This window comes from Cuculus canorus, chromosome 2, assembly GCF_017976375.1.
Source record: "Cuculus canorus isolate bCucCan1 chromosome 2, bCucCan1.pri, whole genome shotgun sequence".
Taxonomy (NCBI): domain Eukaryota; kingdom Metazoa; phylum Chordata; class Aves; order Cuculiformes; family Cuculidae; genus Cuculus; species Cuculus canorus.
This window is the reverse complement of record NC_071402.1, coordinates 14,982,826-14,997,813: the sequence shown is the minus strand read 5'-3', so window position 1 is coordinate 14,997,813 and position 14,988 is coordinate 14,982,826. Positions and strand designations below refer to the sequence as shown.

Genomic DNA, 14,988 nt, shown 5'->3' with positions numbered 1-14,988 from the left:
TAGCGGAGAGATGGTAGATAGGCACTGTTATTCTTTATCCCTCTGCTGAGATTTAGAAGTTCCTGAGAGAAGAAAAGAAGGTTGCACTGAAGTCCAACCCAACAAAGGTATGCAAGCAGTGGTTAGGTATGTCCTCCTGTCTTTAAAAGTGGCTCTAGCTAGAGTAGCTGACTGAAGGGAAACTCCTGTCCCAGTCTCTCCACTCAGAGCGTTAAAGCACTCCCAAACTCTCCTTTGTCTCTCCCTATCCCCACCCAGAACCCACTAACTCCACTCCTCCCTAACATTCTCTTACAGACATTTCAAACCTTTTACTATATTCCTCTCAAGTTCACCTATTCCGCTGGTTATTCTCACCAGAACACTCACTTGAGCTACCCACCCATCCCATAGAAGAAGCACTATCACTCTCTCAGCTGAAAGCGTCCTGCTGCAGCTGCAGGGCTTCCAAGCCAGCAGTGCTCCCCAACTTCTGTAACTGGTACGGAGGAAAAAAAGATTCTATACTGATAGCCCAAAACCCACTGCAGAGCAGAGAAACAGAAAAAAGCAAATGAGTATTTACTCTGTTCTTTGAATTCCTCAAGAGGTAATCATTCCAAGAGATGATGGGAGGGGAATTCTAGCTTCAATCTAGCTTTATTAGTGTTCTTACCTGCAGATTTTCCCCCAAGGATCAACACACTCAAGTAGTTATTTCAATGCTAACATGAAGCTATTGAGAAACTTAGCTTGACAGCAATGACTAAATTAGATGGCGTCAAGGTCACTCGTCCTTTGCCATACACACCTACAGATCAACACAATCAAGATGGCCCAGCGCTGAGGAGATGAACTCAAGCAAGATGAACTCAAACAAGACTACAGCAGTGCATGAGGACAAAGAAAAGCATTTCAAAAGCTCTGGCAGCATAACACTGTTTCCTTGACCAAAAGGACACAACAAATTAGTTAAAGCTAAGTGCCAGCTTCCAAGTCAGTGCTAAATTAATACATGAGGATCTTTATTAGCACTAAACACACTTACACATGAGTATAATATACCACATGGCATGAGAGGCTTATCAGCCTAACTCTAATGCACTGTAGAATTCTAGTCATTGGTGCAGAGTCTAAATTTCTTTGGGGATAATTCAATAAGAACTCACAGGAACCAGGAGATCCAGTAGTGAGGATAAAAAAACCCCAAAAAACATAGAAAGGGTGTAACTGATACAGATCAGAGAAAGCCAAAATCAGTCTACCACTCTGAAGAGGGCTTAAAGCATTACCGGACTTTGCTCCCTTTCAAGAGAGAGGTGCCTCAGACTACACAGAACAGACACAGAGACTTCATTTTAGCATCATCTAAAATTAGGACCATTAAGTAAAACTGATTTTTCAATAAGCTTTTGAAAGTACTACCCACATTCATGAGAATGCAGGATAAATACAACAAAACCCAAGTAGTTTCCCAAATGCTCTTTTTATGCTGGCAATGCCCTTTCCGTATTTTAGAACAAGTACCTAGGTCAATTCATATTAAGCAAGAACAATCACAAATGCGAGTCTAGATACTGATTCATAAACAAACTTGCTTTCTTTTAGTGCACAAAACACACTTCTTTCAGGTCTTCTCCAATTAACATTCACCTGATATTTAAATTTTTCCTACCAAAAACCACACTAAATTCTACGTACTTAAAATGAGCGCAAGTCGATACTGTTCATTGAGAAGACTCCAGATTACACTCTACTCTGCTTGGTTCATTCTCACAGTTCTTTTGATTTTGGTGCTTAAAAGAAGTCCAGCATTAGGAATTCAACAGATTTCAAGTTTTGTCATAAGACAGGCTGTTTAGCAACTGCTAGTTTATTTACCTGCCCTTCTATAACAGGTCACACTCATCAGAAAATGTCCTGAATATAACACATTATTTTCACTAGTCAGTTGACTCAATGCTGTGTGCAGTTGTATAAAGCAAATGAGATACTCATTCCTACGTGACACAACTACAGTGAAACTGATTTTGCACATGGAAAAGAAACTACGTGGTATGTTCCTTGCCAAAGATCCACTCTCTAAGGTCTAATTTAGCAGAATTCTTTCCCCTCCTCTGGAGAAAATGTGAAGGGTTCCCCCCCACAAAGCATCATCCCCTCACACAGCCATATGATGTTGCCTTTGGCCATGACTAACAGCTACGTATTACTAAGCACATACAATTCAAAAAGGGTAATGAAGTTTATTACTTAACTCATTTTGATGAAGAGTTGAAAACGTGATTTTAGATAAAGCTTTTCTCATGAAAACGCAGGCCAGAAATACAAAAATATTAGCAACCGTTCCCTACTAATATGACTGTTCCTTGCTTTAATGACCTCCTCTCTCCAAAAAAAAGATAACAAGAAGACAAAAAACATTACTATTTTTACTTGCTGATAATTTGAGAGTCTATATAGTACACATAAAGACAAAGTGTCCTTTTAAACAAATCTAAGATACTTACGGAGTCCAAACCTTCGGAAAGGCAGCAATTTCTTCTGGCGTATATTCATCCAGCCTCTTGGGGACTGCACGTGGCTGAGGAATCTCTTGTAGGAGATTCTTCTCTATATCTTCTGGAATAACCTGAGGCAGATAGACCAGTCTTAGCTGTCTGGTTGCTGAAAAACCACCACCATTTCCCCCCAAATTGAGATAAAAAATTGTCAACATTATGGCATTTTACACAATAGTGTTTGACCTAAATACAATGTTCTCCCACATCTTATATCTCACAATTTTGTGAAATAATAAAGAAAAATGCATCAACAGTTCAATTCTATTTAGATACATAAATAAAAAGAGGCTTGATTTTTCTCAATTTACCTTCTTACGACAAGAATGTTGCTATTGCTAACACTCCCTGTTCACCTCCAAATCACACAGGAATGAAAATGTAACTGCATGTGACTACTTACATCTTCTGGGAAAAGGTGCAGCCTCTGCATCATAGTTCTTCTCTGAAGATTTTTTGGAAGCATTCTATAAACAGTGAGTTTAACAATCTGAGGAAAGATAATAAGGTAGCAAATAATCAGAGAGTCTACAAATAACATGGAAAAGCTAAGCTGTGTGTCCCTCTGCCCATTCCACTGGTCACTGAACCTCTTTTTAGTCAACTTCTTCCATGCTGAAGAACTCTGGCACTATATTCAGGGGGTGCTTTAGACTCAGTCATATAAACACTTACTCCAACAGCCATATAGAAAATTTCAGTTTAGGATGATCTATATTTAGCATGATGGATGATTGCATATGACCATTCAACTTTGAAAATAACTGAGAAGCTTGTGGTAACTCCATATCATATCACTTATTTATATATACACGTTACAGAGAAAAAAAGTAGAATAGGGTCCAACAAATTTACGAAGTGTTCTCAGCAACTAGTTTAACACTGATTTGCTGTGTTTGAAATATCTACATAAGTAATGCATAGTATCTTAAGCAAAGCTGACCTACCAATACATTGACTTACGAACACACGTAGTTATAATTTATTCCCTTGCTATTAATTTCAGATGAAGTCTCACTTATGAGCACCAGGAATGAATAGAATTTGTACATCTACACTAGATGTAGATTGAAAATTAACAACATTCAGCAGGATTTCTTTTGAAGTCTAGTATAGATGCCTGTAATTTAAATACAAAACACATTGTTATGGACTTCACCCAAGCCAGGAACATTTTTAAATGTAAACAAGGTGTGCAACTGTAGGAGATGAGGGTCTTACTAAGGACAGCAAATTATTTAGTGGCAGACCTATGTGCAATTTTCTTAAGTCGAAGGACACCTGCTCTGCCTGTGCTTCAAGCCACCCAGACACAAACTAGCTTGAAATGAGTTCTGAGGTGTGCTTAGCCCAATGTTAAGCTGAAGTCACTAAGCCATAATGAAATGCAGTGCATTAAACACAAATCACCCAGTCATCTGGATATTTTGACAATTGCATTTCAGAAAGTTACTTCTTTTGATAAAATTAATTAATGGAATAAAATAAAAATATTAGAGACAATCATTATCACTGAGTTCTCAGCTGAACTATGTAGTTAGGATAGAATGATTAATTGTTGCAAGTGAAAGTAATGAAAAGTGAAGGTTCTTAAACTTGCAGGCATTCCTACTTGGATTCCGAAGTTAGTAAATAATTAAGATTCTTTAGCCTCAGTGTAGTTTTCATTTTGCCACCTGACAGTACCATTGTTCTAGGATCCTCATAAATAGATACCATATGCTTTGAGAAACTATGAAGGCATTTACAGAAGCCTCAACATTATGAATATTTTCAGATGTTATACAGCCAGTCCCATAGATCTGTTGACAAATATAATAAATCACAATGACAGAACAAATACATCAGATTGGGCAGAGTAATCTATACTGTTGATACCTTCTCTAATAAAAATTAATAAGCAACTATTAAAAAGCAACGATGAAAACTAATGCTTTTAGGAATAAAAACCTATTCAAGTTTGTACAGCAAACTACAGTTTACTTAGAGTATCGTGCTTTGACAAAGGTAAGATGAAGACAAAACAAACCTTCACTGGTTTACTTCACTGAATATTGGAAATTAGTTGAGACATCATTGCAGTATAAGAAAACACATGGCTATTAACAACAGTTCGTGTGAACAGCCCTTTTACCATCAGTAATTTAATCTCACAGTTATTTTCCTTTCTATCCAATATTTTTCATTATAGCAAATAAAAGATCAAAATATACCAGATCTAAAGCAATGGACCCAGAGACTTTACAACATACTACATAACAGTGGGGATTCTTTTTTCTTTATCTAAATGTTAACTTTTAACTTCAGATTGTGATAGAACCAGTGTTAATTCCTTACACTAATAAACTGTACATACACATGGTCCAACACATGACCCATACACAGACAGTGCTAGTTATTTAATGATTTCACTCCAATAAAAAGGAAGATTTCAAAATACTTTAATAAACATTGTTAAAATGTTTTACTTCTTCAAACAACCGACGTTTGTGTCCGATTTTCCATCTTCCTCTACAGCACATAGTACAGACATCTGTTGAAACAACCTAGTAAGCTGGACGAACAGCTGGTCTATTCTGGGTGTAAATACTTCTGCCTGGTGAAGGTCTTTTAGCCACATCACAAAGAGAACAGTCAAAACATGCCTATTAAAAAGTTATGCTTCAACAGAGTTAATATACTCAAGTTAAACAGTGAAGAAATACTTCCAACATAGCTTACAGTCACTGCAGAACTGACAGCAGGACTTGGAGAATTGTCAACGGATAATGAATGATCATGGGTAATTTTATATATTCAGTAACAGTTTCTGTATAGAAGTATTCTAAGTGCATGGAGGATAATCCAATACATGCTTTGGTGTATCTGCTAGTCTTCATTGTGCTGAAGAATACCTTTGGCTTTCCATGGCCTGGCACAAAGGCAAGAGGCACATTACTACAAGAGCTGCATAGAAAAATCACTCTTGCATGAAGCTCAAATCATTTTTCACTGACAGGAAGATCACAGAAACAGACTGTTTTGGGTTGGAGGGGACAATCAAATATCATCTAGTCCACAGCCAAGGACATCTTGCACTAGATGAAGTTGCTCAAATCTCCATCTCGCCTGATCTGGAAGGTTTCTAGGATGGGGCATCCACAACTTCTCTGAGCAAACTGTTCCAGTGTATAATCATTGTCGTTGTAAAAAAATTTTTCCTTATGTACAACCTAAACCTACCCTCTTGTAGTTTAAAACCATTGCCCCTCATCCCACCATAACAGGCATTGATAAAAAGTCATTCTCCACCCTTCTTACAAGCCCTTTTTAAGTACTGGAAGGCTGTAATAAGGTCTCCCCAGTGCCTGGATGAAGGTTTGTGGAACCTGACCTAGTGGAAGATGTCACTGCCTATGGCAGGGGGTCTGGAACGAGATGATCTTTAAGGTTCCTTCCAACCCAAACCATTTTATGATTCTATCATACAGGGCATACTGAAAAAAAAAAAAGAATTTCAGGAGGTGCACCATTTACTTGGAGATACATCCTTCCACTCATTCTTGGTTTTCTGTTTTGTATCCAATATTGCTCTTTTCACCACATGTTATAAAAGCATTCCAAGAAGTTCACCCTTCAATGTCTGACAGCTGTACGCATAGTATGGCAAAAATTAATGTACTTAATTGTTTGTTCCCAGAAGAACTTCCATTGCATGCCTTTTTGTTTTTCACAGCTGTTCAGCACTTAAAAACTTAGAATTTTAATGTATTCTTTAAATTACTGCAAATAAAAAATGGATTAAGATTGTTTTAAAAAATAAGTATTTTTGTCTACTACTAAGCAGAAGACTGAGACAGCATTTAGAGCACTTAGAGGTTTTCAGATAGTGGGTTCTGTAACAACATTCTCCCTATGCCACACTTCTGTGTGCCTATTAACCTAGGCTTTGAAGTTTTGCTCTACTTAATCAAAACCTATCACTCCACAGCAAGAAAACAAAGCAGTATTGTATTTCAGTAACTGACTTTTGGTATGTACATATTATTATATCAACCATCTCTTACTGATGCAAAGAAAAAAGGCTTTCAAATACCAACAGCAAGATTTAATCATGTTTTCTGTTCAGGCTTTTCTTCAAAAGATTATTATTATGTAGATATAACAGCAAGTCTATACAAACAAGTAGTTGCTAAAGAGCATTCAAAAGGAGAATTAGAACTTTTTAAGCCCCTTCATATCGCCAGTAGCTGAACAAACCAGAATGCCGATATCCCCAGAGGCTTCCTCACAGTATATTTCCATGGAGCTACCCAGCTTCGCTTAATAATCTTCCCTAGCAGGTAACATTCATTCTGAACAATTATTGCCCATTATTTCTTTGTCAGGGGCAATACAGGCTCTGAATACTGCAAAGGTCAATCCTCTCACTGAGCATTTGGAATCAGCCAAACATGAATTAATCTTTTTCTTTCTTTTTTTTTTCTTTTTTTTTTTTTTTTTAGAGGGGGAGGGAGGGAGTTTCAGATCCAGCCAAAAATAACCACCCAAACCCTTAGCCAAGTTTTGCTCACTTTTACAATTAAAATAGAATAAAAAAAAAGATTGAAAACTTTGCCTTGACAGGATTACTACCTGGTTCTACATATTAGATCTGTCAAAACATTTTGCAGGCTCCCTCTTAAATCCATGACAATTAAAAGTACATCTTTTAGTCTTCCTGTATCAAGTACTTTGACGCCTAACTTTGAAAGTGGTGTTCTCATGCCTATCAGCATTTTTTCAGCTAGACAAAGTTTCCATAAATTTTATTAAAAACAAACAAGAAAATCCTAAGCTGTTCCGCATTCCAAACACTTGCATCTCAAAATGAAAAGGTTTACCCATTTCCTTTATTGTCAAGACTATTTCACAGAATCACAAGGTTGGAAAGGACCCATTGGATCATCGAGTCCAACCATTCCTAACACTCCCTAAACCATGTCCCTAAGCAAATTTCTATTTATTAGAAAAGAAAATGCACCAAACCTTTCAAACATTTTCAAACATTTTTCTTAGCAACCTACAGTGAAAATTAATGTTGTCCTCTAAAATATATCCCAAGAGACTATTAATACCATACAGATATTGGTATTGTATTACCCTGAAGAACAGCACAAGCTGTCATGTTGCACCTAAAGAATATATTTAATGCTCTCGTCCATGGGTGGTCCAAAGATTTACACTTCTTTCAGAGAAAGAAAAGGCTGAAGCGCGAAGGAGCTTATTTTTCTTCAATAAGCACTTCCTAAAGTAGTCTGGCCAAGTCCAATCAACGAGAGATATTCTCTGCTATTCTCCAGCAAAGCAGATGATTAAAAATAATGCAAATTTTAAACAGATTCCCCAACGCTCCCTTCTTATGCCTCCCAAAGAAACTTAAAGATGCTAAAGGTCAAAATGTGCTAGACTATATACTTTTAATATCTTTTTGGCAACACAGTGTAATTTTTACCCTTCCATAAAACCAATTTCTTCTAAAGTTGTGAAAAATCTGGCACAATGAACACTAAATTTCAAGTTCTATACAAAACAACAAACACACAGATCTCTTTTTGTACACACTTCCCCATATTAACATAAAAGATATTTAGCAGTGGAAAAAAAGTAATACTTTGTCATTCTTGGGTGCAAAATTATACACCTGAGACTAAACACTTAAAAAAGGGACAATATGTTTTTTTTATTTTACTCTTTTCAAACTAAATAGTAAAGTTAAGGATTAGAAATGGTTGCCACGGGAGGCTGTCAAGAGCAGTCTGGGCGAGTCTCCCCAGCAGACTTATCTGACCTAACAGCTATGCTGCTTTGAGTAGGAGTCTGGACTAGGAATCTCCCAAGGTGCTCTCCAACCTAAATCATCCTTTAGTCCTATGAAAAAATGTACATGCAAAAATACTTCTAAAGCACTAGCTACTACCTGCAAAGAAAATAAAGGTCCAACATCAGTAAGACAGTCACAATGATGTCAACCTCCGTAATGAAAACATCAAAGCATCATCCATCACTATTCTTGGTACCTTATGAAGGAACTAGAAATGATCAAGGATGATTATTGAATCATACTGCAGTAAACACGTCTAAATTCTGACAGCTATACTTAGGACTTTCATCCCCCTGTGCAAATATAAACTATTTAATTTTGCATCAAATTACCGATTATAAGCTTTTAAACTAGCTATGTAACACTTCTTCTTAAAACCTGTCTCTCTGTATCCTAGAAACTATGCTTAAACAAAACGGTAATGGCAAAATATTTATCTTCAGGATTTGTATATTTAAATTTAGACATTTGTAAGTAAAGACAATGCTAAGCAGTACCGGAGTCCTACTATATACACACACATGGATTCTTACAAGATTTAATCTATTTCTTACATAAATCAACATCCACTGCAAAATCTCTACATAATACCAGGCAAGTTTACAAGGTGTTATGTCAACATCCTTTTCCTTGGAAGTAGTCTCTTTCATTCACTTAATGCCTTATTTTCTGTAACAGGACTATTTCTAAAAATAGCATTGACTCATCTGATGGAACACTACCAGGATGAGCTAGCAGGAGACAACAGGACCAAGGAGAAAAGCAGTAGCGCCCAGGATGAAAACAATGTTTTACAGAATGAAGACTTCGATTTCACAGAAAAATACAGTCTGCCTCCTACAGCCTATCTAATTCCACTGGCTTCACAGGAATTGAATTAAATGTGATTAAAAGAGCCTCCTTTTAATTCAAAGAAATGAAATAAAATTATTTTTATAAAAGTCTGCACAATAACAGCATCATTGTTCTTTTTACTGTAACTGCCGGGTTTTAATAGCTAGTGTTAAAAATAAAACATGTTAGTAAAACACTGTCATAGTTTCCATCTTTCTTATATCCCAATGCATTTCATACAAAAAAATTCAACTAGTAAATAAATGCTGACAGCCATAAAATCACTTGCAATAAAAACCTGCAACAGCTACACAGAAAGACTATATCATACCAAATTATGATCCGCTACTACAAATTATGACAAAAATGCATATGAAAGACCTTTAAGAGAAGGACATCCAAATGCTTCATTTTCAATGGAATCAAACAGTTAATTGCTGAGGGCTCTCCACAAGTCTGTTTTAGAGCCTTGAGCCACATCAGCATTTGCTGCGCCTCTGTCCAACATGCTTTGGATATTGGCAATGCATTTAATCCTCCTCTCTGTTTGTACAGAAATTCATCTATGTGTCTGGCAAGAGAAGAAGTATTTCAGAATGAATACCAGAAGGCAATTTATAGAACATTCAATTCTCAGGCCCTAGCAAACAAGTTGTGTTACACTGCCTCCTAGTGCACTGCGTCTGCCTGAAGCAAAAATGGAAAATGCTGAAGAATCCATTCAGACACAGAACTATCAATAATTGCCAAAGGAATTGCATCTATCTTGGAGACTGTTCTCAAAAGCTTTTAAACAGTTTTGAAAAATTCTAGACAGAAAATAATACTAAACACTGGTATTTCTTTCACTTTAAATGTAGAAATAAATTGCAAAAGGCAAAACAAAAACCAGGCAAATTCATATGGTGGATGACTTCTTTTATTGAGCACTTGTACAATGTCTTGCATAAAAGACTCTTGAGACAAACCCGGATTTCTATATCATAGGTAAAAAAATCATTGAAAAACCCAAGAATTTTACAGCAGACAAAATTTCTCTAGGAAAAAGAAGAATCATGTTTTTTGTTTTAGATGTAAGGTAACTCAAGAAAAAGCATTTTGAAGTAAAAAAACCCAGGTATCTGTTAATCTCTGTGGGCCTTCTATCATGTCCTGAAACAGCAGGACTTGGAGAATTCAGTCTTCCAATACTGATCATTCATAGAATCGTAGAATCACCAGGTTAGAAAAGACCTCTTGGATCATCGAGTCCAAACATTTCTGCCTGTCACTAAACCATGTCCCTGAGCACCTTGTCTACCTGTCTTTTAGATACCTCCAGGGATGGCAACTCAACCACCTCCGTGGGCAGCCTGTTCCAAAATTCAACACCCTAGTAAAAGTAATTTCATAATTGCAGAAGTCACCATCCAAAAATGTTCATGTCCTGGTTTCTTTCATCAGTAACAAACACATTAACACTTGTTCAGCAGCATTTATTACTAAATGTCTTATTAGACTGTTAGGAGACTTAAGTTCAATGCAATCAGCATGTCCAATTCTTTCCCAGACCATGAACACAAAGAAAAAGTTTTTAAAAAAATAATTTGACAAAATGTCCATTGAATTTTACTCAAGAAAGGCGCAGGTGTACTTCCTAACATTCTCAAGAATAGCACTATTCTCGCTGGCTTTTAAACAAGTAGCAGGGCTGTTAACTTACTGAAGTACAATTTAGCTAACTCTAACTTGAGGCAGTTTTGTTATGAGAAAGGTCAGACCTCTGAAATTAAAAGCAAGTGAACTGGTCAGAAATGATTGAAGCAAATGAACTGGATTTGCTCATCCAGACAGCATGAAAGCACAATCTACAATCTAACCCTTAAAGCAAGCCAAGTTTCTAAGAGCCCTTAGGAGCATATTTGTAACTTAGCTTTAGGCAGCAGACAACTAATCCTTTTGGTTATTACTAGCTAAATGAAAAAGAAAAATCAGCTTTACATATGAAATGGAAGAATGGAAAACACTTACAGCAGTTGGATCCTTCAAATGGAGCTGAGTGGCAGTCACTTGTCTGAAACCCCCAGGATAGCTACAAAAACAGCAACAACACACAAGCTCAACACTATATCTCAGGCATGCTGTTAACACAAATATCACTGCATCTTGAACAGTGTAACAGTATTACAAGCCATTCAAAACCAGAAGTTGTTTTCATGAGGCCAACAACTATATTGTATTAGAAAGATTCTATCCTGTCAAGTATCCAAGCTTAACGCCAATTTTACATTCACTCGAGTATTACAGTTTGTGTTTCACAAGCAGATGAATATGCTTTTAAAAAATGCTTATTAAACACACCAGCACAGCCACAGAACACAGTGGGAGTAAGCTATAAAAAACCTGGAAATATCTTGCAATTATGATGACTCACAACCAGTCCGCGGATGACATACAAGACAATAATTTTGAACAATATTTATTACTTTCTTATTATTTTAGCTAAACCTTAATGTGATTTGGTGTAGCTACAGTAATGTGTGACTTGCCTGTAAAGTGAAGTGCACTGCAATGGATCTATCGTTCTAAAGTTTGTGTGACTTTGCAAAGTCGTGCTAATTTACGTTTAAGTACATAGTTTAAATGAATACATTGGTGCAGGAATGAATATAGTGGTTGAAGAAATAACACAGATGTCAAGTAAATTTGGATTTAATTTTTATTTAATTATACTACTAGGTATTATCCTAAGTGAAATGAAAATAAATCCAACATCATTAAAACATGTCCACTTAGAGAGCTGCACAGATTTAAATATTTGTTTTTACTGTACAACTCTTTTCACTTACTCAAAACCAATTCAGTTATTTAAGGAAGTGCTTTAACTTAGAAGATTTTAGTGACAATTTTTAAGAAGTTGGAGGAGTTGAGGAAAAAGAAGAAAAAGTGTTAATTTCCATCAACTCTGAACAAGAACTTCTCAGCAACTCAGCAAAGGAATTTCAGGATTTAAACATTACTACTTGCAAAATTAGCTTTCTCAATGTGATGATCATTCATCTCCTGACTGGGTACATTTTAACACTTAAGAGATTATTATCTAGAGTTGTCACTTGTCACCGTATAAAAAAAGAGTAACTGTTCTTATTTGACTGAACTAATCATTGCCATAGTTTGATTACTATACTTCCATCTATAAACAGTTCTAGCAGAATAATATATTATACATTATCGTATACATGAGTACACCTTGAGAGAATATAATTTCTTACTCTTTTTCCAGTTTCGTTTCTTTTCATCCTCTGGTTGAATAATATATCAATCTTGATATTTACCGTTAGGTAAATAAGTACTGGTAAGATAAAGTAATTGAAGGTGGTAACTGTATAAACCTTAAATCTGCAGTGCCAAAAGGAATGATTTCTGCTGCTTATTAAGTAGAATAGTCCTGATCACTGCGTTCGTGGGTACACACAAAACAACCTGGCTCACCAAATCTGTTAAACTTACACAATTGCTCTGACTACTTTAAGGCAGATTATTTCCCTAACAACATGAACTGCAGAACAAGAAAGGAAATAAAAAAGAAGAAAAAAAAACAAAGAAGAAAAAGTTTCGCATCATTTTAGACACCACAACACATGTAAACACTAAACAGGTAAACAGGAATTCCCTTTTGAACAATATGCTACAGAAGACTGTAACTATTAAGAGAATATGACATTTAAATTTACCAGTAGCTCATTTGAATATTATAATGCTTACCCAGTATGTGAAGAATATACTTTCTGTTCCCATTTGTTACCAGAGAAGGCAATATGCCTTGTATTTATTATGACAACATGATCTCCACAGTCACCTACAAGGTAAAAATTAGTGGAAAATATGAAGAGAACCATAGGAATAACCAACCACAATAACAACTATGATGTGTTCAATACAGATATAATAGTGCATATATACACATTTCATAAAAATCTTAGCTTTTTGAGTCATGCTATCCAAATCTGCACTTAAATATCAGTCTCAATTACTATTTTTGTTAGTACTGTCAAGTTGGAAGGCAGGTGAGAGGGCAAAAATACTATCAGACTAGATTATTCAACTATTGCAATTATTCAGCTATGCACCTTTATTTAGAAAAAAACACCAGAATAAAAAAAAAAAAAAAAAAGAGGTTAGTTCTAAACAATGATCCGAAATATTTCCTTGATTTTAGTTTTCTTGTAAAATTGGCACCACTGGAGGACTGAGTATTTTGGATAAGTAGAACAATTCTATTATATAATTACAGCCTAGGGCTAAATATATAAACCAAAAACATGGGGGAGAAAAGTCCCATAAAAAAACCTAAAAGAGCTCTGTTTGGAAAAAACCTACATGTTCTATCAAATAGAAGTAAATGTTACAGCACATATAGACATATTTAGTGTTACAGCAGCAACTTTCACATCAAAAGTGGTTAAGACTTTAGTCTATCACCTATGTATCACTGGTTCTTGCCAGAACCAGTTAGTTTAATAGATCTTCTGTACTAATTAATTTCTAATAAAACTCATACTATCTCAAAATTATGATGAAAATATGAATAAAAGAGTTTTTCCTATTAGGAATAATCACCTTGATTAGCTGTATAAGCATTAACCACCCATTCAATCAACTTGAAAACTATTTAAGTTTACTCTTATACGCATTACCATGTGTAATACATAAATATTTGAAGAGGCTCAGTAGATCAAAACCTTTCTGCAGCTACACTAAAAAGGACAGAAATTGAGCATATATTCTTTCAATAGGAACATATAACTAAACAATGCAAGTTTCATACCCTACTGAGGTCTTCTACCATTTTTTAAATACTGCATTCTCTTGAAGTTCTACTTTCAACTACAGCTACAGGGCAAACACAATTTAAACATCTTCACTGATGCAGCTTTCCCCACCGACAGATCAGTTCTAAAACCACTCTATGTCTACATAATATACTGACACTGGATTTTGTGCCCTTTTAGGTTTTTTGTATCAGTCAGGAAGATGACAGAATAAGCCCATCTAAGGAAATTTTTGCCATGTCCACCACTTGCATAAATACAATTCCATATACCAATAGATCAATTATAAACAATTAAAAGCCAGGACAAAAACTAACCAGGATATTTATGCACTACCTGAATAATGACTGCAATCTGGTTCTTTTCAAAGCAGATTGAATTTATAGATAGCTAATGTCTCCCTTGAAATTTCAAACCAACACATTATTTTCCACTGTCTTTAAACAGTGTTGCTCCCGTCACCTCAGGGATGGCTGCATTTTATAGGAAGAAAGCAAAAGTACTCCCACCTCTAAAAATAGTCAAATTGCATCCTACTTTTGAAGAATATTCATAAAACATCAAGCATGAAAACTCTTCCTTTAGGCTATTTTCATGCTATAATACAGAATTATTCTTCTGTGAATTATGTAAGAATGTTTTCCTCAAGAAAAACAGGGCCAGTATATCCTATTACATTATGCTATATGCTATTTGTTACACACAGCATAGGCACTGCACCTTTTCAGATAAAGCTAACCTGACACAGTAAATCCATTTTATACCTCTGTACCTTTATAACTTCATTAATTCCTATCGCACATTAAAAACACATGCTTCATGTACACACATTTTTCCTCCTATATTTTAATTAAGGACTAAGCAATTAAAAACAGGCATCATATTGTCAGCTGTTAGCTCACAAGACTGTCAAACTACTTGCCATATCTTTCATTAGAAGAGAAGCTTTTGCTGCTTCTTC

General features: G+C 35.6%; 1 protein-coding gene across 1 annotated transcript in view; it reads right to left on the bottom strand.

The window, feature by feature from the left end:
• Positions 1–14,988, bottom strand: part of MRPL13 (mitochondrial ribosomal protein L13) — a 34,913-nt gene that overhangs the window by 17,019 nt on the left and 2,906 nt on the right. Inside the window, exons 3-6 of the mRNA XM_054059431.1 lie at positions 12,961–13,054; positions 11,227–11,287; positions 2,944–3,030; positions 2,490–2,611 (exon numbers count right to left, since the gene is read on the bottom strand). Of these exons, the coding sequence (XP_053915406.1) occupies positions 2,490–2,611; positions 2,944–3,030; positions 11,227–11,287; positions 12,961–13,054 (364 nt within the window). The remainder of the gene's footprint in view (positions 1–2,489; positions 2,612–2,943; positions 3,031–11,226; positions 11,288–12,960; positions 13,055–14,988) is intronic.